The 23945-nt window shown below is 44.6% G+C and overlaps 2 protein-coding genes across 5 annotated transcripts in view; one reads left to right on the top strand and one right to left on the bottom strand.

The window, feature by feature from the left end:
• Window positions 1–13561, top strand: part of HEATR1 (HEAT repeat containing 1) — a 48152-nt gene extending 34591 nt beyond the window's left edge. Inside the window, exons 31-45 of the mRNA XM_061182056.1 lie at window positions 313–439; window positions 1858–2018; window positions 4566–4612; window positions 4720–4843; window positions 5446–5586; window positions 6096–6385; window positions 7087–7237; window positions 8198–8356; window positions 8518–8652; window positions 8777–8881; window positions 8968–9136; window positions 9627–9781; window positions 10333–10491; window positions 12166–12274; window positions 13257–13561. Of these exons, the coding sequence (XP_061038039.1) occupies window positions 313–439; window positions 1858–2018; window positions 4566–4612; window positions 4720–4843; window positions 5446–5586; window positions 6096–6385; window positions 7087–7237; window positions 8198–8356; window positions 8518–8652; window positions 8777–8881; window positions 8968–9136; window positions 9627–9781; window positions 10333–10491; window positions 12166–12274; window positions 13257–13345 (2121 nt within the window). The 3' untranslated portion in view covers window positions 13346–13561. The remainder of the gene's footprint in view (window positions 1–312; window positions 440–1857; window positions 2019–4565; window positions 4613–4719; window positions 4844–5445; window positions 5587–6095; window positions 6386–7086; window positions 7238–8197; window positions 8357–8517; window positions 8653–8776; window positions 8882–8967; window positions 9137–9626; window positions 9782–10332; window positions 10492–12165; window positions 12275–13256) is intronic.
• Window positions 13562–15089: 1528 nt separating this feature from the next.
• LGALS8 (galectin 8) overlaps window positions 15090–23945 on the bottom strand; it is a 28749-nt gene continuing 19893 nt past the window's right edge. Inside the window, exons 4-11 of one of the 4 annotated variants that reach the window (XM_061182066.1) lie at window positions 23332–23542; window positions 22289–22408; window positions 21638–21694; window positions 20842–20868; window positions 20598–20720; window positions 20021–20109; window positions 19114–19279; window positions 15090–16381 (exon numbers count right to left, since the gene is read on the bottom strand). In XM_061182066.1, the coding sequence (XP_061038049.1) occupies window positions 16232–16381; window positions 19114–19279; window positions 20021–20109; window positions 20598–20720; window positions 20842–20868; window positions 21638–21694; window positions 22289–22408; window positions 23332–23542 (943 nt within the window). In that variant the 3' untranslated portion in view covers window positions 15090–16231. The remainder of the gene's footprint in view (window positions 16382–19113; window positions 19280–20020; window positions 20110–20597; window positions 20721–20841; window positions 20869–21637; window positions 21695–22288; window positions 22409–23331; window positions 23543–23945) is intronic. The other 3 variants (XM_061182075.1, XM_061182084.1, XM_061182093.1) reach the window with 3 other exon arrangements.

Consider the following 23945-nt stretch of genomic DNA (forward strand, 5'->3'; position numbering starts at 1 on the left):
TTAAATGGCTTCTTAGACGTGGGATCCAGGAATAGATCTAGAACCTACTCCAAGTAAAGTAGTATGTTCATTTCTGCCAGATATCATAATGCAGTGTATCCTGGAATTATGCCTCATAATTCTCATAAATTGGCTTTTTAATGTAAGAAGCTCAGTACCTGATTCCTCTGGTCATACACGTGACCATAAGGAACAGCAAGGAGTGGCTTTGTGTGCTAAGAAGTATTTTTAAAACATTTCCCTTATTTGTACTTACTAAGTAACATAAATTTGAGAGGTACAGTGTATTACCTATTTCTCTCCTCTACACAGGATGCTATTTTAGAGGCAGACACTGAATTTTGGATTTCAGTCTGTTGTGAATTTAGTGTCCAGCATCAGATCCAAAGCTTGATGAATATCCTTGAGTACTTAATGAAGCTGCCAGAGGAAAAAGAAGGTGGGCGTTAAGTCTGATGTTAATTACTGTTTAATCTGGAAGCTTGAGAGAGGCAGAAAAGGTAATGCAGCTTGTCTTCAGAACCCATGGTGCGTCTTTAGAAGGATTTTTTAAAGTAAGTTAGTAATTTTTATTCGAGTATACGGTTGTTACCTTCTCAAATGTTTATGGAAAACAGTAAGTGGGATTTCTGCTTGCCGTTCCTCACACGTTGGCTTTTAGACCTCTGTGCCTCTGTGCTGATGTGTGGGCTGTGGAGTGTTCTAAGTGTCTGGGATGAATTGATGGTGAAGTGACAGCAAGTTAGCAGCATCTTATTAGCTATATCTTAGTTTCCCATTAAAATGTGAAGCCTTTTTTTTTTTTTTTCTGTCCGCGCCGTGCGGCTTGAGGGATCTTAGTTCCCCAACCAGGGATTGAACCTGGGCCACCGCAGTGAAAGCGCAGAGCCCTAACCACTGGCCCGCCAGGGAGTTCCCGTGAAGACCTTTATAAGAAGAAAAACAAAACAGGTACCACGGCAGTGGTAACTAAATATGAAAATTTTACCACGTAGGGGTCTTGAAGAAAATTCCGCTAATTGCAGCACCAATGAGGTTGGCTTAAGAAAGGGCTGACGTGTTGACTATTCTTAGTTCTCTGCCCTTTGGAGCAGAACAGTGAGGTACATTAGAAAGAAGGGTCTGAAGACTCCGCAGGGACTGCTGTCTGGGTGACCGGCCATTTACCTTGTCTGCCCTGCTTGGCCAGGTTTGGGAGGGACGGAGCTGGGAGGCGCCGGTGAGCTGTGTGTGGTGACGTGCGGAGGACGAAGCCTTCATTCGAGTCACTCTCTAGGACGGTGGTTTTTAAGTGGCCCACCACGGACCCCCAGCCATGGCACCCCAACCCCTTTCATATTTGATACATTTGAATGTGGGATTCTACAGAGTTTTAGGACAGACACCTGCAGCTTTAAGAGTTAAATGTTGAAGGCAAGGGATGACCCCCCCCCCCCCCCCCCCCCGCCTTTAGTTGTGGGCCATCAAAGTAAATGTCTCTGCAGCTTCGGAAATGGGGCATGGAGCCAGTTTAGACTCCTTTTGCAGTATCTTTGTCTTCTATTTGTCTCAGTTACCTTGTTTTTTGTTTGGTTGGTTTTGTCTTACATACTCTATTCTCAGGGCTGTTTGGGTACTTTCTTGGTAAATATACTCCTATCTTTCACTGGTTTAGAAGAGGAAAAACTGGGTATAACAAATTATATATATACATGCATATGTATAATAATATACATATTGTATATTATGTGTATAACAGAGTAACAAATTTCTCTCTAAAAATTGTATGCATTTACCCTGCTCATTATGTCTGAATCTATATACCAAAGAATCAGGTCGAAGATGAGTGAGGTCACTTGTTTTGTTGCTCTTTTTCAGAAACCCTTCCCACATCAGTATCTTACAAGAGCGACTCACAAGAAGAAATGCTACAGGTTTTTAACATCGACGCTCACACCAGCAAGCAACTGCGGCATTTTAAATTTTTGTCAGTGTCCTTCATGTCTCAGCTCCTGGCTTCCAATAATTTTATCAGAAAGGTGAGATGTTCTTTAAATGTGTTTGCTTTTTCTGAAGGAACTGTGTTTTAGGTTAGTAAAAACAGCTTGGCAAGTCTCTCATGAAAACGTGAGGCATGCCTGTAATAGAAACAGACAGTGCTGTTCACCTCAACATGAACACCTGTTGGGCACGATCTACTAAGATTGTATATATGTAAACCCTGTGGCTCAGCAGTTCTGTTCTCAAGTGGTATATACCCACAGAAGTGTGTGAACATGTGCACCAAAGGACATCGACAAGAATGTTCGTGGTAGCATTGTTCATGGTGCCCAGAACTGGCCACAACCGAAGTGTCCATCATCAGTGGAGTGGACAGAGCGTCTCGTCATAGCTGGACATGGGTGAACCTCAGTGACACACGGCCATCTGGTGACTCTCATCAGCATAACATCGAAGGAGAGAAGGCAGACACAAAGGAATGCATCCTGTGATTCCGGTTGTATGAAGTTCAGAAACAGGCAAAACACACCTGTGGTTTTAGAAGTAACGACAGTGTCTATCTTTGGGAAGGAGGAGAGGGCAGGGTCAAGTAGGGGAGGGATTCTGAGGTGCTGATAACATGCTGTTTCTTTACCCAAATATAGTGAGCTCTACACACATGATTTGTGCACCTTTCTGTTTGTGTGCTAAACTTTAAACTAGAGAGAAAGAAGGAAATACAGAAACAAAATGAAAAAATAAAGAAACAGAAAGGAGGATCCAGGGTCATGACCAGGAACATAAGAATGGCTGAGCATTCAAATATCTGTATTCTGTTTCTGTTATAATGCATGAACAGATCCGGGGGGAAACCTATGATCATTGAAATATTTAGAGAAAGAATTTAGTGAATCCAGTGCTTATTCGTGATTTCAGAAAAATAATCCTCACCATTGTGAGATGGACAGAACTCCTCAGCCTGATAAAGACATCCGTCAGAAGCCTGTGGTTTACAGCACACTTCATGATGAGACATTAACATGTGCCTGTTAAAGTCTGGAACAAAGGTGCCCTCTGTCACTATTCCTACTCAGCAAAAGAAATGAAGTGTAAGGATCAGAAAAAAAGAGAATTGATGAACTTGTAGAACTGGTAGTTAGCTGAGCAAGCTCACTTGAGAGTGATCAGTGTAGACACTGCTCTGTGTCAAGCAGGCTTGCCGAGGGTGGTGGTGCTTCCCAAGCACGTGGGTGGGTCAGTGTGACTGGACACCAGGCGGACACACCCATGCGATGTAAGACACGTGCTCCGTGGCTGGTAGCACCACATGGCAGTGGGGAGAGAAAATTGTCCAAGAGCTAGAGCTGGCACGGTTTGTTTTCCAAGTGGGGGGAAGAAAGACTGATCTCATATATAAACAAAAGACAGTTTTAGGTGGCTTAAAAACTTCAGTGTGAAAAGAAGTACTTAGTACTTTGAGAAGAAAACCAAGGGAAAAACATCGTTGTAACTGGAGGGTGGAAAAGAATTTCTTAAGAACTTCAACCAAAAGCCACCATCAACAAAATGAAAAGAAAGCCACAGACTAAAAGAAGGGTATTGCTGTTTATAAATCAAGAAGCATCCGTTTCCGTTAGAACAAATGGCAAAGAATAGGAATTCACTGAAGAGGAATCACAAATGGCCAATGTGACGAAACAACCTCCCTAGTAAGAAGGAAAATTCAGATTATAGAGGATACCACCATGATGTTATCAAACTGGCAGGAAGTTTAAAGTTGTTAATACAAGAAGTGGCAAGGATTGGGGGACACGGTCATTTTTGTACAGTGATGGGTAGCAGGAGTCGGTACAGCCACTTCAGAAAGTGTGGGGCAGTGTCCATTCAAAGTGAAGATGCTCACCCCTGCTATCTAGCAGTTTCCTTTCTCTACGAAAACTTGCCTGGATGCTCAAGGAGAAAGGTTCTTTTTTAGTACTGTTACTAAAGGGGGAAGAAAAGGGCCATAAAACTAAATATCTACCAAGAGAGGTGAGTGAATAAATAAGTCGTGGTACATGGAGAGGAATACTGTGTGCAGTTAAAACGAATGAACTAGAACAACATAAGTCACCATAGATCTCAAAAATCTAATGTAATCAAGACAGCATGTTGCCGGCTGATACGTACTCTGATAACATTCAGCCGCAGATTCAAGTTTGTGGGGCTTGGGGTGGAAGGAGATTGGGATTAGGGAACGATACAGAGGGGACTACAGCTGTATCCTTAAGTTTAACACCTTAAAATTAGATATGGGCTAACGAAAGATTAGCATTTCAGAAAACTAATAGGTGTTAATCGTTTGCTGTATTTTTCTGAATCTTTGTAGTACTTTACAGATAGTATGAATATCTATAGAATGTAATCAAAATAAGTGAAAAGACTAATTAAATTAAGGGAAATGGAGTTATCACAGTATGACAGGGGTGATCTGGACCTGATTAAATTGTAATGTCAGAAAACACTGGGGGAGTGAGTTGGTCGGTCTCCGATGTTTTATTGCACTTCAAATGATTTTTCATCATCGGCTGTCATACTGTTCTAATGACGCCTTCTTTAAAAATTAGGTAGTTGAAAGTGGCGGTCCTAAGGTGTTGACAGGCCTTGAACAGAGGTATGTTACCTTTTTTAAAATTTGTATTTGGAAATAATTTCAAACTTTTAATCAAAAAGCTGGAAGAAGAGTACGCAAGACTCTCTCATGAGTCTCCTGTGTTTCAGGTTGCTAGAAATGGCTCTTGGCTACATTAATGCTGTAGCACAGTCCATGGAGAGAAACGCAGACAAGCTCACTGGGAAGTTTTGGCGAGCACTCCTCAGTAAAGCTTATGACATGCTGGACAAGGTGGGTGTTTATTTCTCCCTGTCTTCTGTGTTTTGTTGCTGTTCTATGTCATCGTAAAGTTATTTAACAGAAAGTTTTACTTTAAGGGTAAACTTAGCAATAGCTTAACAGAAAGCAGCCCAGATTTTTCTTGGAAAAGAATCTCTTGATGACTGGAGATCATTTTATCAGGAAAACAGTTGTTTCCCTACCAACTGTGAGAACATGTGCCTCAATAAATATGATGCTTTAAATATTGATTCATGTCCTGCTATATAATGTTCGCTTTATTCAAGTGGAATAAAAGATACCTATTCAGTGGAGTTTGTAGTTCACCAGTAAAATCACTGGCCAAGACCACTGTTTAGGATCTAGCTGAATTGCTTAGCTCCATGGCGTTGAGCAGTTCACTTAGTGTCAGCATCCTTTTGTTGTTGTTGTTGTTTGTTTGATAAATGTGGTTAGTAATGCCTCCCTAAGAGGTTAGTGTAACAGCTACATAGTGAGTGAAAATGCCTCGCACCTGGAAGGTGTGCAGCAAATGGAAGTCTGTCTTAAATCAGTCATCTTCCCTTTTGTATTTTTTATTTTCCTTTTTTGTTAAATGTAAAACTGCTGTGTAGGTCAATGCCTTGCTGCCCACAGAAACCTTCATCCCTGTGATCAGAGGGCTGCTGGAGAACCCACTGCCGTCTGTTCGCCGGAAAGCTTTGGATCTTTTGAACAACAAACTACAGCAGAAAACCTCCTGGAAGAAGAAAATTGTAAGTGAAGACTGTGCTACAGACCCATTTCCCATTCTTTGCTTTATCAGAGCTGCATTTAACTCCTTGAAGTTTCTCCAGTGGTACAATTTAAATAAGTATATTATTATCCAAATACAGTGCTGTGATGCGTGTGTGTTTAAAATGTGATGCTAATTCTGATAGGAGCACGTATATATGTGTTATAAGAGCTCTTAGAGTGGAATTGCAGCCTAGTAGTATTCTTGCTTAATATGGACCATATGTTGCCTTAACTTTAGCACGATTCTAATCCTCTTTCACTCCACACGGGTAGGGTGCTTTATATAAATACAGAATTGGTCGCAAGCACATGCGTCCATTTATTGGTAAATAAAGCAGATGGAGAAAAGGTCACTTGTGTTTAATCGTGTGGCGTAGGACGTCTTGGTCTGATCTCCATTTAGGCAGTCTCAAGCAGTAAAAATGGAGAAAAGGACTAGCATTTTGTTTGTAGCTTTAATTATTTGGGAAGTTTGGCTCTTTTTCAGGTTTCCCATTTCCTGGAACTGGTCCCAGTCCTTGTGGCCATGGTGAAGCATAAAAGAAAGACATTAGAAGAACAACCAATAAACAGACAGACAGCTTTATACACCTTGAAGCTTTTATGCAAGAATTTTGGTGCAGAAAATCCAGAGCCTTTTGTCCCTGTGCTGAACACTGCCGTGAGGCTGATTGCTCTAGGAACAAAGGAGGAGAAGAACGTCCTGGGGGGTGCCCTGCTGTGTGTGGCCGAGGTGGTCTCCACGCTGGAAGCCCTGGCCATCCCTCAGCTCCCCAGGTATGTCGAGGGGACCTGACACAAGACCACCGCACGAGGTTTCTGGTATCAGCTGGAAAATAAAACCTTAGTGACTTTTTCCCGACTGTCAGTAGAAGTTTCATAAAATTAGATTTGTTAGAGAAGTGACCTTTTCTTCAAACTGGAAAATAATAACATTCTCATTTACCTGATGTGTATTGTCCCCCAGTTTTTGCTCCCCTTTGACCAGCGTTCCTAGGAAGCAGTAGGTGACAACACTGCTTCGTAGAGGGGCCCAGCCGGTTGGGCCACAGCTGCCAGGTGCTGGCCGCGCCAGAAGTGGCCGCTCCTGGCTCTCTCATTGGCTCTGGTGTTTGCCAGCGTGCAGCCTTGCCAGCTTGCCAGGGTCACGCAGCCTGTCAGAGCTTTGCCGTCTACAAACCGAGGCAGCACCAACCTCACAGGATGCCCGTGTGGCAATGCGTGCAGGGCTTTTTTGCCCGACACACAGCAAGTGTTAAACTGAAAGGTGGTGTTACTATTTAAGGTGATGCTGTGTCAGTACTGCGGGCACTGGGAGAGCTCTTGCTCTCGGTCACATAAACCATGTAGACGTTTTGTGGGACGTCAGAGATGTAAAGGGCATGGTTATTTGGATTTTTTCAGAGTGACTTCTGCTCCGTTCTCCGTTCTCTACTTCCGCTTAAAGTTCCTCTGAAGCTTGTGCCCTTTCTTTCCAGCCTGATGCCACCCTTGCTGACAACCATAAGGAGCACCCGCGACCTGGTCTCGGGCGAGGTCTACCTGCTCAGCGCCCTGGCGGCCTTGCAGAAGGTGGTTGAGACCCTGCCGCACTTCATCAGCCCCTACCTGGAAGGTGTCTTGTTGCAGGTGAGCTGCTGACCACAGGGGGGGAAGGGGAAAACTTACAGATTTATCATTTTATTCGTGCTTGACGTTTTTCGTTTGGCAGGAAGATTATTTCTGAAAAGAGGTGCTTGTTTTTAGTGAATGTGTCCCTTTTTCACTGCCATCATCCCTCCTGTTCAGTCTTGACGTTGGTATGGGTGTCACTTTGTCATGAGGCTCTTCTCTGTTTTGACTTTGCAGGATGTATTTTATTGCTTTTCCCCCCATGAGCTCCTTGGCCTTGGTCTGGTAGAGCTTCTTGTAGAAACAGGCATGCCCACTTAGTTCCTCACGTGAAGGTTTCTTAACCCTAAGGCATCTGTCAGAGCGGAATGCCTGTGTTGCAGTCCAGACGGCGGGCTAGTGGCGTTTCCAACGGAATGCAAATGCCCGGGAGTGGCCTCCCGCCCCACCCCATGCTGTTGCATTGATCACTGGCCATTTATGAGGTTAGGAGCCTTAAGTGCCGTGATGCAGATGACTTAACCGATTCACATACTCTCCAGCCAGGCCTTGAAGGCAGACTTCTTATAGAAAGGGACCTCTGCATCTGAGGAGCTTTCTAGATTCTTTAGCAAAGGAGAACGTGACTCTCTCCTCATGGTCCCCGGATTCCTGTTCTCTAAGATCGTCGTTCTGAGTGCTCTGTGTTCTGCCTTCCACCGTCTGCCTGCATCCCTGACTCCCTCTTGGAAAGAGGCATCGGTCCATTTTTATCTATTTAATACCACAAATAAATATTTATTTTTATTTTTTTTATTTTCACATTCGGGGTTGGCATTAAAAGGAATCCTGTGTTGATGCTAAGTGCGCTGAGCTTTCCCAGTCACCAGCGTTTGGACTGGCTTTTCCATCCTTACCAGGACTTTCTGTAAGTGTGTAGACAGATGCTCCCGGCGAGGACCCGTGGTGGCCTTGATCGTTGTTGTTATATTCCTACAGGTGATTCACTTGGAGAAAATCACTAGTGAAATAGGTCCTGCCTCCCAGGCTAATGTCCATCTCACGTCCCTTAAAAAGACCCTGGCTACCACGCTGTCACCCCGAGTCTTACTGCCAGCCATCAACAAGACATACAAGCAGATTGAGAAGAACTGGAAGGTTAGACTGTACTGGGTATTAGACTTTGGAGGAGGGAGATGTGGTACTGAAATGTTTAGATTTTCACTTAAAGAAGAATGTGGTGGTTTAGTTCCATTATAAATGCATTAATGAACTAGAGGAATATTAAGAATTGGCGTGTCTCTTGACTGTGTTTTCAGAATCTCATGGGCCCATTTATGAGCATCTTGCGCGAGCACATTGGGGTGATGAGGAAGGAGGAGGTCGCCTCCCACCAGCCCCAGCTCACCACGTTCTTCCTGGAGGCCCTGGACTTCCGCGCCCAGCACTCTGAGGTAGGCGTGTTTCTCCCCCCACCCCCCGTCCTAAACTTCTCACCTAACTCAGACCTGTTGTACTTGCCAAAGTTAGGGCTAGATGTCACTACTCTGGCTAATAAATCAGCTCTTCTGTTTTCAGAATGATCTGGAGGAAATTGGAAAAACGGAAAATTACATCATTGACTGTCTCATGGCCATGGTTGTAAAACTTTCTGAGGTCACATTCAGGCCCCTGTTCTTCAAGGTGAGCTCTTTTCCTCTACTTCTCCTTTTACTCACGTATCAGTTACAAGATCTGAAGAAGAAACTAATGCTACTTTGTCTTTTTAGCTGTTTGATTGGGCTAAAACAGAGGACGCCCCAAAGGACAGACTGTTGACATTTTACAACTTGGCAGATTGCATTGCTGAAAAACTGAAAGGGCTTTTTACCCTGTTTGCTGGCCACTTAGTGAAGCCTTTCGCTGACACCTTGAACCAGGTGAACATCTCCAAAACGGGTAGGTAGCTGGCTCCAGGTCAGTTGGCACACTTGCTCTGTGAACCTTACGTGAGATACAGTAAGTATAAGGAAGGTGAATTCTTTATAGTCAGTTGTCAGACACTGAAGTGTTGTAGCATGTTATTAATTAACTGACTCACTTGCGAGGAAGAATAAATGGGCAGTCCTGTGTTATTGGAAGTAACTCTAAAACATTAAGATTGGTTTATTCTTTAATGCTAATAAGCAGTCCAATTGCCAAACTAAGCAATCTTAATAACCAAGAATCTTAACTCTGAAAGAACAAATCACCCCCCCCCGCCCCGAGAGACCGTCCATTTAATTTGTGCTCTGCCTTCGTCCTGACTCTGATTTCTGGATCATTTTAGAAATAACCTTCTGGTTATAGTTCTGTTAACAGCGATTTGAAGTTAAACATTGGAGATCAAATTGTGAAATTCAGCTTTTTTGTTGTTTTTGTTTCCATTTCTTCTCTCCCCTATCTACAGATGAAGCGTTTTTTGACTCTGAAAATGACCCTGAAAAGTGCTGCTTGCTACTGCAGTTTATTCTGAACTGTTTATATAAAATCTTCCTCTTTGACACCCAGCATTTTCTAAGTAAAGAAAGAGCAGAAGCCTTGATGATGCCCCTGGTGGATCAGGTAACCAGTGGAATCTTCTTCTGTTAAAAGGAAGCCATCAGTGTTACATGCCTGCAGGGTTTATATCGACCAGAACCACAGTTTGCTGGTGTTTTTTTCCTTTTCATGAAATTTTTATTTCAAAATTGATTTCTCATTTTTCATGGATGTATTAATAATTTATCTTTGTAGTGGCATTTACCGAGTTTTACTTTAAATTTTTTCAAATAAGAGGTATGATGTAAGGTGTATTAGTTAAGTTTTTAATTCTTAAAAACTGGGTTCATTGAGAATGTGTCAGGATCTGGCTGCCCTCCTCTCAGAGGTTCTGCAGGGGGAAAGGGATGATGCTAAGGGCTGTGATTCCATTTGAGTTCTTAGAAGGTAGTTAAATTTGCTCTCTCTCTCTCTCTCTCTCTCTCGAGCAAACAGTACCTGGTTTTTGAGAATAAACAGCACCTTGGTTTTTGAGCCTGCTGATATCAGGAAGGGTAGTAAAGTACTATATACATTGAGTATTTTCTCAAACAGCAGTGAGACCCGTTGCTCAGTCCTTGTCTCACTGTTAACAGCTGGAAAACAGGCTTGGAGGAGAAGAGACGTTCCAGGAACGGGTGACGAAGCACCTGATCCCATGCCTTGCACAGTTCTCGGTGGCCATGGCAGACGACTCGCTTTGGAAACCACTGAACTACCAGATCCTGCTGAAGATGAGGGACTCCTCACCCAAGGTTAGGAGCCGCAGTGCCAGCGGGGACGCTGTGCGCTCTCCCTGGGGCCTCACCTCACCTGGGGTCTGCACTGCTGCGTGTCTTCTAGCACCAGGGTCCAGCTGTGTCAGGCAGAAGGTTGAGCCTGAGAAACCTGGTTTCACTTACAGGCCATTTATAAATAATGGCAGTCCTCCCCCAGCCCCGTGGTGTGCCAGACACGAGCACTAAAATACTTTACACTTTTAAATATTGAAAAGACTTGAATCCTCATGTTTCTTATGCATCATTTAAATGTCAGTGTGCTCCCAGAGACAGCATGCTTTGTCTACAGAACATTCCTTTGAGTTAGAGCAGAGTATTATCCCTGTTGTGTATCCATCTCAGGCTTAGGACTTGGTGGAGTAACGCACGGTAAGGGCTAGCGGTTGATGCCCATTAACGTGGGTGGGGGGAGGATGAGCGGAAGTCTGGAAGTTTTCAAACTGTTCTAGCAATGAATCGCCATTCCTCAAGCTAATTATCACACTAGAACCTCAGTGGATAAAACAGACTGAAGCAGAATTTTGTTAATAAATTTATTAGTTGAAATTCACCGCATTTCTTTATTAGGAAGTATGAAAACAATGAGGCTGTTTCGAAGAACCCCCAAATTTTATTTTATTCTATTTTTTTTTTCAGATTAATGTTTTTATTACTTTAATTTTTCTAGTTCAGTTTCCTTTTTAAACATGAAAGGATCGAAGTGCCCAAGGTTTTCTTTTTCTAGATTGGCTTGAAAGATCCTGGAAGTAAAATGTAATTAACAAAATATATTTTTCTTCTTCTTATGCTAATTCTTCTTCACAGATGTATGGATGGGAACCCCCAAATTTTAAATTGTAGGATCTTACAAAGTTGCAGCATTAAATTTGTTGTTTTGTAATATGTTGTTTTGATTGTACAATATCAAGAAAATCCTGATTGAACACAGGCAGTAACAAACGTTTTTTCAACAACTCACTTTGCTCTATCCATATATTCTTTACCAGAACTACCCAAAACCAGAAAGAAGACTAACATAGCTTTTGTTTCAAAGTGAATCACTAACAAAACAAACAACTGGTTGCATTCCTTGTCATAGACAAGTCATGTGAGCAACACTCCCATCTTTAAGTTCCAAAACTAGGACATTTATGACACAATGAGTGTGTTTTTTAGTCAGGCTGGGGTGAGGGTGCGGCCAGAGCCGGCGCCTGGCCTCTCACACAACTACACGGTGACCCCAATCAGGGTCCTGAGGGCGGGAGTCCTGCCTGCAGTGGCCGGGGACGCGGTCCTGCCGGGTCAGCATCACCAGCGGCCAGGCCAGCCGGCGGCTCCAGTGCAGTCACATTTGATGACATACTTGAATTTGCAGGTGGCATTTTTACTGATTTAAGAAAAATGTTATAAAAAGACATTCACATGAAAGGCTTGTAGTACTAGAACACAGATTGAAAAGCACTGATTTATAAGGTTGCCCATATTATAGGCGGATCCCGAATTGTTAAACAAACTGGTATTCCAAGATGAAAGTTGGCCAGAAAGTGAAATAAACTCTCGCGAGGTAACAGTTTAAAGTTCGGAGCTCATCCCAAGTTAGATCATAAAGTAATACAAGAATACTAGTTTTTTTTTTTTTAATCATTCTTCACCTTTTTTTATCCCTTTCAGGTTCGATTTGCTGCTCTGATTACGGTGCTGGCACTGGCTGAAAAACTAAGAGAGAATTATATCGTCTTGTTACCAGAATCCATTCCTTTCTTAGCTGAATTGATGGAAGGTAATTCCCAAACTATTAAGAAATAATTAGAGTGAATTTCTGTGGGAACGTGCCCAATGAGAATGCACATTTGGATAGCCTGTGCTGAGCTCGTGTCTCCAGCGCTCTGCGCAGAGGCTGAGCGCCTGGTTTGAGTGGGGTGCAGCGGCCGCCTCGCTGTCGTTTGAGATTTGTTTATAGCCTAATCGCACTATCTTTACTTTTGTGTTTTTTGCTGACAGTGCAGTCTATGATATTGTTTTTCTTTAACCTCATGCATGTCTACGATTGAATATTTTGGGCCACAGATATAGGGTTATTATACCAAAACATCCAGTGCCACTAAGGCTGCAATGGGGTGGCTGCCTGTTAATGACCAGCACTTACTCTGTGCTCTATGTGGATGATGTCGTTAATCCTCACAAGGCAGATGCCGTTATCCCCCTTTTATAAAGGAAAAAACTAGAGGCTTTAAGAGATTAAGTAATCTAGCTGATAAAAATGTGTGACAGGTGGAACTGGGGTTTAAGTCCAGGTTTGGGCAGTTCTGGACGAAGGGCCGAACGAGCACTGTGCCACCACGCAGCCCAAGAAATAGCAGCGCAGCTTATGAGCGGGGTAATGGAGGCGAGTGACAGATGCCTTCACGTTAGCGATTCACTGCTGATCCAAAACCAGGTGCCTGCACCTTTGTTTCCTCCCTCCTGGAGAGGGGCCCTGTGAACTACTAAAAAGAGTGCCTTCGCTAGGCATCTGGAATTTTCATCTGTGCACCACTCTTTAGGGGTCTGTCTTATTCTGCTTCCCAAGTCCTAGACCGAAAGAAGGGAATGAAGGCAGGAAGGAGGAAGGCAGAGGAGGGATTTCCAGGATGGCTTCCGCCTCCATGTAGTACTGTGCTTCATTTCTCTCTCCTGACCGACGGCCGGCGGACGCGAGACGTGAAGAACCAGGCTCTGAGAACTGAGGCAGGAAGACGGACTCATTTTGATTGTGTTTTTAGATGAGTGTGAAGAGGTGGAGCGCCAGTGCCAGAAGACTGTCCAGCAGCTGGAAACCGTCCTGGGAGAGCCGCTCCAGAGCTACTTCTAACACCCGGGTTTCTGGTATTTCATGCTCTGTTCAGAGGTCAGACTTACTTTTCATATTTTTATTTTGGGTGTTTAGGACCATATTACTTTTGGTGCTGTAACACCTACTTGGACTTCTTTACAAAATTCCCACCTGGTTTGTGCTACCACACAAGCCTCTCCTGCCAGTTGTACAGAATATACAAAAAGAGTAAACGATACATGGTATTTTTATACAGACTGCTGTTTGTTTAATTAAGACCATCGATTATGGTCTTTTCTGAGTGATGTTATTACCATTACATACATGATTAATTTTAGCACCCAAAGCTAAGCCCCACTTAGACGGTAAAGCCTTGACTTTCCTGGTAAAGGACTATCTTTTGTACGTGGTATCCGTGTCAGAGATTTCACTCAAAGCAGCTCTTTACTTCAAGAAAATGAGTGTTAGTTATTCAGCACCCAACAAGAATGCTTTCAACTGTAAAGCCATTTGGACTTTTACTTTTCATTTTGGGTAGATGACACGTCAGTCTTAATCTTTGCGCGTGCTCATGGAGGGGAGTTGTTCCGGAATGCATTTTCTACTCTGCACTATGATCGTCTCTCCTTTATCCTTCAGTCTTTTGGGGGGCAGGGGGTGGAGGCAGTAGGCTGTTTATAAGACAGCCACACCTGACTGCTCCCACAAATAACGAGGGCCCAGAAACACCAGGTGGTAAGAAGGAGCCCCTTCAGGGTTAGAAACGCTCACATTTCTATTGGTGGTTAACCAAGGATTACTTTTATGAGGCGTAAACAACAGATTTTTTTCAAAGCTTTGAAGTTCTCTAATCTCTGTACTATGTCGTGGTGAAGCTGCAAAGTGAGGGCGCAAAGAAAAGTAAACAAATCTGCCTTTATTTTGTTTAAGGCATTTTATTTATTTATTTATGCCTTTTTAAAACTTAAGGCATCTAAGCACTGTTCCATAGATGTTCAAATCAAGTCTGAAAGCCCTTGATCTAATTTAATACAGAAACTTAGTGTGGAATTGTGACAAGCAAAAGGCTGATTTGCAGTTTGGCGACGGAGCTTGCTAGGAATGCATTTATGAAACATCTCAACAGGATTCATTAATAAATGCTAATAGCTTCTTTTCAAGAATAATCTTAAGATTTTGTATTTATTCTATCAAAGAAATGGTCTGACTTCTTAGTGTCATCCACATAAAACAAAAATGAACTATGTTTAAGACTTACAGGAAACAAGGTAAGTGGGCTTTTCTTTTTTCCTAAGTGGTCCACAGTTTCCACCATCTGCCAGGCCCTCTGATGTTCTTTTCCGGAGGGGGAAAAAAAACCTTGGGGGATTCTAGACCCTTCTTGCCTTCTACAGCTTTCCCAACATCCTCTCCTCCACCAGTGTTTTTTTGTTTGTTTTAGCTTGGCAAGACTGAGCATAATTAATATGAAAAGGTGGAAAAACGTGCTAGAAGTTTCTACACTGAGTACTTCTTAAAAGTAAGACTGATAATAGTATTTTTTTCACTATAGGGATACAAATAATACCCAACCAAAAGCTGTTATGAAAATATTCCCAAATCCTGGCAGAATTCAGCCCAGCGATTTAATATAAAATGATCTGACTGATCTAGCTTTTTACCTCCCCACTCCCAAGGCTTTGAAATTCCCTGTGACAAGATCTGACCTGTAAGAATTCTACAAAGAACTTCTGCCAACTCGCCTCAAAGAATAACAGAAAAAATTAGAGAAATGCAACAACAGTTTAACTTGCTGGTACAGGTTTGATTTTAATCACTGAAGGGAGAACAGCGTTTTGATCTCAGTCACTAACGATGATGGGGTCGTCTTAGAAGAGGAGAGGCCGTGCTGGTCTGCATGCGGACAAGCAACAGACACATACCGCCTCTCTCTACTCCACTGGTCTCTGCTGGTGTATTTTACTTTCTGATAGGGCCTGTTCTGTAATCAACCATTAAGTCTAATGTTGGCATTGCTTTGTTACCCGCGAACATTTTACAAATTGAATCCATCTCTCATCTACCTTAAACTTTCTGTAGCGTATGTGCAGAGGACCTCTGACTCACCCTAAATTCCAATATTCTAAAATAAGCATTTACTGGTACAGAAGATCAGTGGCCTGGAGATTGACATCAAGTTAATTTCAGCACCATTTGGTGTTGTTCGTTTTGCTTTGTTTTTTGCCTCTATCTTGTGCTGTGTTCAGCTCGCATAATGATAATTATTTGGTAATGCTTACAGCTAGAAGAGCTAGATATTATGCTAAAGAAAATCGCCAGATGTAGGTCAACATCAATCCTCTCAATTACGGGATACGATCAAACACTGGGTACGAAGGGCAGCACTGGAGGAAGAGTGGTGTCGCCTATGAATTAGCGTCCTTAGGTGATCTAATAGAATAATTCTTTTAAGTGCATGGTGAGTTTATGTAGTGCATGGAGGAGAAACAACGGCACAGTGGCAAAGCACGGAAGGCTCTGAGCTGAACAGAACAGGGAACGTACGTGCCCCACTGTGTCCTCCCAGCTCCCAGCACGGTGCTGGCAAAAGACGAGCACTCCATGCAGGGTGGCTACTGTGTTACAGCAGGCTCTTAATAAACACTTGCTGAATGTGAAGTAGGTTTAAAAAAGAGGCGGCCAGGGTGCAGGAGAGAGAGCAGAAAGGCCTGTTATAATAATGGCTATAAGCTGCTGTTGCCTCAAATGTCCTCATTTTTTGCTTGACAAAGCCTCACTGCGTGACATGGACTGAGGACACCCAGTAGGACTTCAGCTCACTTTAACAATATATATAAACCATATCATGAGAGTAAGATGCATTTTAACAAGGCCAGTGTTACACAGAAGTCATCTGTATTTCAGTTTTTGTAGCACACCTGTCAGCTACCAGCTCCTTACTTCCAGTAAGTGGATATCGCCATCGATTTCCAGCGTGTCGATATGACTCAGGTCTTTAAATCTGTGTCTGTACTCCAGGCTGTGTACACCAGTTACTGCAACCTTGAATTCTCTAACATCACAATAAATTATCATCTGGAAGGAAAGTATACACAACGTCAGTGGTGCCCCTGGGCTTAAGAGTTTGTTTCCCACACACGAACGGCATGTCAAAAAGTAAACCATTTGGTTTCCTCCCCCAGCCTCCCACCACCGACTCCCTGCTGCAGTTTCCAGGATCTGACTAACGTGTATCTGTAGTGGCACTTTCTGCCTTGTCCCACTCCGGGAAGTGACTCTCACGTGCCTGGACCCTCACACTGTCCCCAGGGCCTGCTGGCTTCCTGTCCTCGGCACGCGCCCTCTCCTGCCCCGTGCTCCTGGGGAAGTGGCAAGCCGCCCTCCTCGCCGACACTTGGGAAGGAGAAAATGGCTGACCATGACACTCGTTCACAGAAGAGCTGGTTCCCAGTCACAGGCTGGGAACTAAGGGGCTTGGATCCTCACTTCGCTGCCTCAAACTCTAGGGTCTTGGGCAACTCAGACAATGTGAACTCTCAGAAGTTTAGGGCACTTGCTAGGGATTGCACAGCTGCTTGGTGACCCTGATTCCCATCCCAGCTCAGCACATCTTGTCTGTTTCTCCAAAGCTCTTCAAAGCTCAGTGTTCTATGAACCTATGAGTTCTGGCAGAGATACAGTTCAGAGTCCTCACTGGTGTTAGCCCTTCAGAGTTAACTGCTATCCTTTTAAGTCGCTTGTACACCTAAACCTCTTACTTCTGCTACCACGTTCCCCGTGCCAGTCTGGCCACTGACTACCATTTGTTTCCCACCCACACTGCACAGGCCAGTTGGGTGAACCCACACTGTGCTCTCCCCGGAGGCCAGACTGAGGCACAAAATCTGGATCTGCAAAGCAGCCAACTGAGTGTCTCTTTTCTTTTGCTAGGACTAGTGGAAATGGCTGCTGGGGGAGATGAGGAAGAGGGGGAAATTCCATGGATAACAGCAATAACTGACACAGATGAAGGCGGCAGGGCTATACAGAGAACTGGGGAAAACAGCCATAACTGGGGATTATATGCCCACAACAATGGTGGAAATCCCAGTTTCAACCAGGTGGAAGGGACCTTTGGTGATGGACATTTAACAAAATCTCAAGAGAACACAAAACACACAGCCTCGTGCTCAGAAGGGAAAACAAACTGGCATTAGACGGATGCAGTGGGAAAAGAGTTCTCTAGACTAAGTCAGAGCAAGTGCAGAGCCAGCACGTTATGTTACAAATGGAAGAGAAATGGCAGGCAGCCTAGTGGACACACTGTTGCAAAACAAAGAGAAAAGAAAAGTACATACACGCAAACATGGAACACCAAGATCCCTCAACCACCTGAACAGCTCCTAAGAACATGAATTTGATAAAGAGCTCACAGATGAAGTTATAAAACCAAAAGATATTTTTTAAATGATTACAGCTGGAACTAATAGGTGAATCTGAAATGCCACAGAACAGAAGATACTGTTTAAAAGCAAAACAATGGCTTTAATGGAAAGATCTGAGAATCTCAATGAAAGCCTATTAAAAAGGCGGGAGTTTAAAGCTATTGGAAAAAAGCTATCACTACAAAAAAATTGACAACAATGATCCAACATGAGGACAACTACTCTTCTTCCTGAAGTAGAAAACTAACAAAAGGAAAAGATTATTTAAAAGAATGTATTATTGTCCTCTTTTAATACAGTAGTCCCAAACTTGGGGCTCAAATAGGTCAAAAACCAGGTCACAAGTTTCCAGCCACCAACCACAAGGATCAGCTTCCTGCTGGAGCAGCCACCTCTCCCTCCAGTGAACCCACGTCACCCTTCACAGCCTGACTGCCGCCTAGTCAGCAAGCCCTGTGCCGCCCTTCCCACCTCCAGCGACTTGTCCGTATCATCCCCGAAATCTGCAAAACCCAGATTACCTTCCCCCCCCCACTCCCAGGGAACCCGTGATGAGCTCACTCCTGTCTGTCACTCCCCATACCAGGGCACTGCATTAGACGGGAACTTACGAATAAATATTAACACCAAATCACCACCTTCTAGTCAGCCTGATGTTCACGCTTTTACAAGTCTGAGGAGTCTTGTGAGCACCAACGGCCCAGAGCATGTGACAGTTTACAATGTTGGAGAAGCATGACTGAAATCAGTGACCCTTAATGACCACGTGAGCAGTGAGTCACGTAAGCTGGTGAGGGCACCCAGCCAACCATGCAGCATCCACGTGGCGAGACTACCCAGAAGCACATCTGGGGAAAGGCTGTGTTAGAATATTCGCATCTTTGGGGGCTGAGGACTACATGCCTTCAAGTCCCGATGGTCTAAGTGTGTCTTTCTTTGAATATATACAAACAGGACTGCCTGGAAGAGAGTACTGCCACCTAAGCTGTGTGTCACCGGGACGACGGATAGTGCCGGCAGTCTCGTGGCTCCTACGTCCTCATGTTCACTTAGGATTAAACGTGCTACTCCCGCCCTGAGACAAGGTTCCTGTTAAAATTCCTATTAACTAATATGGGGCTACACAGAAATTGTCATTATGAAAACAAATGTCAGATAATTCCAATGCAAATAACGTGGCACTCGACTGGCTTGGCCGTTTATGCTGATTATCTGCGTTATAAAAGACGGCATTCAAAATACAATCTCCAAATAAACAAAAACCACACACAATCTCCACATATTAAGTTGGACTCAATTTAAATGGACCATTTATCTTACATCTTACCCCTGCCCGCAGGATTCTTTTTCCTGTCCCATTTTCAGAAAAGATAATCATCTCACCTCAAAGTACATCCCAGGACTAAAAGGGAAACAGGTAATATTTCTCTCTTCTTCTCCCCAGGACTGCTGAAGAAAAGAATTTCTTACAAATGCTTTAACGTTCAGGCGTGGGTTCAGGTGGAGAGCAATATCCTTGGATTTTCCTGATAGTAGATCAACAGCAAAGCTTTTGAGAGAATTTAAAAAAACTAATTAGCCAAGTAGAAGAGAGGAGTCCAGTTTCTGCAATTTTAACAATCAGAATTAAACTCTGATTACACAAAACATGTACACACAAGGACCCAAGAATGCCGATGAAGGTGAAATTTAAAATTCTGAGTCAGCATACCGTTGGTATAAGTATGTTATTTGCAAAATAAAAATATGAAGAACTTTAAAATCCACATTTAAGGCTACGGGAAGAAATTAAAGGGTGAGAGCAAGTGACCCAAAGGATCACGTCTGCTGCAAGAATAGGGTCCTTCCAAGCAGGAAGTCTTTCAGCATTTACAAGTGCACTGTTCTTCTTCAAAGTGTACTACTTGCTAGAAAATAGCTCTCATTTCAAGCTTTCAGAACTCTGAACACCTCTGGAAAAGGTTCTAAAAGCAGGAATCTTATAAGACCCATGGCAAGAGGAACGAGCCCTAATAAAAGTGATCTGCTCTCGCAGAGCTGCCCTGCAGTTCTACAAGGGTGGGCCTCATGGACAAAAATGCCACCCTCCTGTCTGGCCACAAAAAGCCTAGGTGCCGCCAACTACTAGTTGTTAGCAGTCCAACTTCCTCTGGCTTTAACAGTTTCACTTTTCAAATGAAGCTTATGACATTAGCCCGACTTACACCTCACGAGATTGTTGACAGGGTTACAGCTGTAAGAGACACACGCAGCAGCAGCTGCATTATTACGGCCACTTACTGATACTGACCCTTTGGCGTTTGTATTTACTTCTCCTTTTATGACGACAGTCCGTCCAGGGCCCATTGAGGAGTTCAACCTCGCTACGAACGGCAGAGTCTGCAAAGAAACCCCAGTTAGCATCAGGAAGCCTGCAAAAAGGGATCTTGAGGGAAAACTGCCGAAAGACACTGGGAAATATTTAAAGGCCGTGAACCCCATGAAGGGACAGACCAAGTCTGCCTTGGTCCCAGGTGGGTCCCTGGCTCACAGCAAACTCCATTGTTTCAGACAATGAAATGAATGGATGTGGGGAGGGACCTGACATCCTCTGCCTGAGTGAAATGCCCTCTGAGAAAGTCACCTCGGCTGGCCTGAAGCGTGCGCTGCCTTCAGCCTGGAGGGGAAGCGGCCGAGGTAGAGGGAGTTACAGAAACACACGCTAATGGCTCAGGGACCTGATGTCCAGTTGACTGACAGCCATCCAGGACACCAGTGCAAACGCAGAGTAGCTGCTTTGGGCTTGTACTGAGGGTAAAGGTTACACATACCAGCTAACTAACACTTAACTTGTTAGACAGAATTAAGAAAATTTTGGCTCTTCAAACCTTTGACAAACAGTCGGTAGGTAGTATTTTGGCGCAAGTCAAAGTGTGATTGGCCGGCGAACCTTTGCTCTTGGTGTAGACAGTTCTGGGGACGATTTTAGAAATGTCTCCTCTATTACTAGGCTGTAGGGAAACAGTTCTGCAATAAGGTATGGAATGAATGAAGCTGTCTTCCAAGGCTTCAACTATTCATTTCCTGGGCAATCTTATAAAAGGTTCCACATGTTATAGCAAAAATACTTACAAACTGTGACACGCCGGACTTTTGTACCTATTGGAAGAGAAAGAACAAATACAGACGTCTGACAGGGCAGAACTGCATTGTCTAACGTGAGCAGTTGGGTCTCACTGGCTGCACCGCCCGGAGCTGGGCCGGCAGTGCCTGCTCCACTCGGGGGGGCGTGCAGGTGGCCAGCGCTTTCTGACCGAGTGCTCTGCAGCTGCAGAGTGCCACTCAGGCTGGGAACAGACTGACTGTCCTGTTCTTCGGAACCCTATAACCTCCACCACAAGCTGAGCATTTCCCCAAGGCCACATGTGGGCTTCAAACACATTTTCCTTGTTCTTCCCAGGGTGCTCCCCAAATGCTGGATTCTAGTCTGTCTAGGAACGTGCTGAGATCAGTAAGGCCTCACTTTCTCCACACTAATAACAGCAAAACATGTCTGAACTGCAGTTGTTTCCACAGGGGGAGAAGATACACGTGGAAGTTCGTTCGCCGATGCACTGGCTGTGCTCACTATTTATAAACACCTCCTGACAGCCCTATTCAGCAGTTCAGAGAGTTCTTTGTACAGAAGATTGGTGGGTAGTGGTCAGATCCACTGAGAGTCTAAACAGCAAAACTTACACCACCTGGCACCCTGAAGTATACGCCTCAATTCTCAAACGATTACTTCCAGCCTATTAATTACTAAAAACATAAGTTTTCATATTAAAAACATAGTTTTTTTAAAACTCAGCCTGCCTGCCACCTAATTTACATGGCAACTAAAAAAACATTTTTAAACTGGTGGTTCATTAAGAGATTTAATATTTACATTTTCTTCACTTATCTCTGTCCATTCCAGAGTAGATGCTTGGCTACTTCTTAAATCCTGAAGAAAAGTTCAGATTAATATTTAACATCCATCAGAATTCTAAATATAACCTGCTTGACATACCAAAAAAAATTATAAATGGTATTAAACATGAAAATATGACAGAAAATTATGATCCAAAAATGCCTGAACATTAGCTTCCTTCTCCCCTCTCTCAAGCTGGCAAATGTTAAAATCAGAACTAATGTCAAGAAGAATGTGAGCAAATGAATACAGATCTTGAGACTACTTTGTTTTACTCTCTTTGGAGGGCAGGTTAGCAATTTCAATCCTAACTTAAAATGCAGGTACCCTTTGACGTCCCGCTTCTAGAAACGATCCTAGCGAACTGCTCCACTGTGCTCCTGCGTCAAGGAAACAGCCCCTCTACAGCTGTAAAGGCTGTTTGTTGTGTTGTTACCGTTTTGGGTTTTTGTTGGGACCATGCTAGGTTTGAGATCCTACAGACAAGCCCTGGGCAATGATTAGCATCCTACTAGTCTGAAAGATTTACTTCCAAGAAATTAACACATTAGCGAGGGACATATTTACACAGTTTTCAAGAAAACATCACCAAAGACCCCCCGCCGCCCCCCGTGTTAGGGCACTGACCGAGCTGAAGCTGAAACCCACAGAGTGAATGATCACTTTGCCATAAATGCCCAGGGTGTCGATCTTCTCTAGGCTGATCCTGTGGGCGTAGATCAGGGTATGTTTTCCATTGACAGCCACCTGGACAAACACAGAAGACAGCCCCACCCCCGAATAAAACAGTTAATAAATGCATTTTAGCGGGTACCAGTGCACGGGGCTCCTCCCTCTCCCGCCAGATGTCAGTACTTGTAGAAGTGTCGGGAAGACACGCCGAACACAGTACAGTCTCTGATCTCAAGGAGCTGAAAATCCCATTGGCAGGCAAAAGAAACAGGAAAAAACCAAAGCTCAACAGCACGGACAAGCATTAAAAAGAACAATACAGACCCAAGTACTCCAACGGCCAGAGGAGGGATGAGGGGAGAGAGGAGGTTAGGGGAGAAGCGCTGGTGGGAGCGGGCTCTGAGGGTCGGAGGGGTCTGCACCTCGGGTGGGGAGTCTCCACCTGAACCGTCAAGTCCTCCGCAGGCTCGCGGGCCAGGGGGTGGAGGCGCCTCCCGGACCACACACACCCGAGGAAGCAGCGGGAGCACTGACGACACGCAGCGGGGTTGCTACGAGCTCCTCTGGGTCTAAAATCTCAAGATCCTACAGGACTAGGCTGCGGCAGGACGCAACTTTACAAACCCCGACTCCTACACCAGGATCCCATCTGTCTGTCAGTTCAGACTCCCCCACCCTGCGGGGCCTGCTGCCTGGGGTTTACTTTCCCATCCTGAGTGTAAGGCTGTGCCAGGTCAGAAGGAAGCTCAGCCCTGCGAGGAGCAACAATCTAACAGAAAGCCGGCTGCGCTGGCCTCGCCCTCCGCCAGCACGGCGACCCCGGCAGGGATGCTGGCTGTGCCCGCCTCACAGCAAGGTCCCCGCCGGGCCCTCCTCTGGAGGAACATGATAAAGGTAAACTCTTCTTCTGGACACGCAAGGGTGAGTTCACTCGTGAAAAGCTTCCCTCGTGCTTATTCTCACGAATGAGGATCTAACCCCTGTTCTCCAAAACCTGCCTGGAATTTGTCTTTCAGCACCATGATCACGATCTCAAAAGATTTTTCTTTCTTGAAAGGCATGTCATAGGTGATCTCTTCCCAGCCCCACTTCTCATTTTTCAGAGTGTTGCAAACAATGCAGTTGGCCCTTCTGAACCGTGGATTGAAATGAAAGGCCACGTCCGCTCGAGGTTTCACGCTGCTGCCACACTGTAAGTCCACCTGGAACCTGAGGAGGGGAAGAAACACAGGCCGCGTGAGGACTCAGGAAGGAAGGCGGCCTCACAGGCCCAGCAGTGCAGAAACCCAGGCCGAGTGACAGCTGACGGATCCTCTGTTCACTCGCATGCTTTTGGTGGCGGTCCACCACAAGCACCCACATTGCCCAGTCTCCCCGCAGGTGGGTTCACCCAGGTGCCCCAAGCTCTGCCGATGCGGTAGAAGTGAAGTGTGCAAGGAAAACTCCTAGAAACGGTCCCAAGTCAGTTGGCATCTGCCTTCTGTCCACCCCCCACCCCTTCCCCCCAAATAGCACATGGTCCCACGCAGCTACCCAAACACAACGTGAGGACCAGAGTCCTAGCTTCCAGGAACCATGAGAAAGAGGACCTCACCCTGCGATGGCAGGGTGA

The sequence above is a fragment of the Eubalaena glacialis genome, chromosome 1 (assembly GCF_028564815.1).
Source record: "Eubalaena glacialis isolate mEubGla1 chromosome 1, mEubGla1.1.hap2.+ XY, whole genome shotgun sequence".
NCBI classification, from domain to species: domain Eukaryota; kingdom Metazoa; phylum Chordata; class Mammalia; order Artiodactyla; family Balaenidae; genus Eubalaena; species Eubalaena glacialis.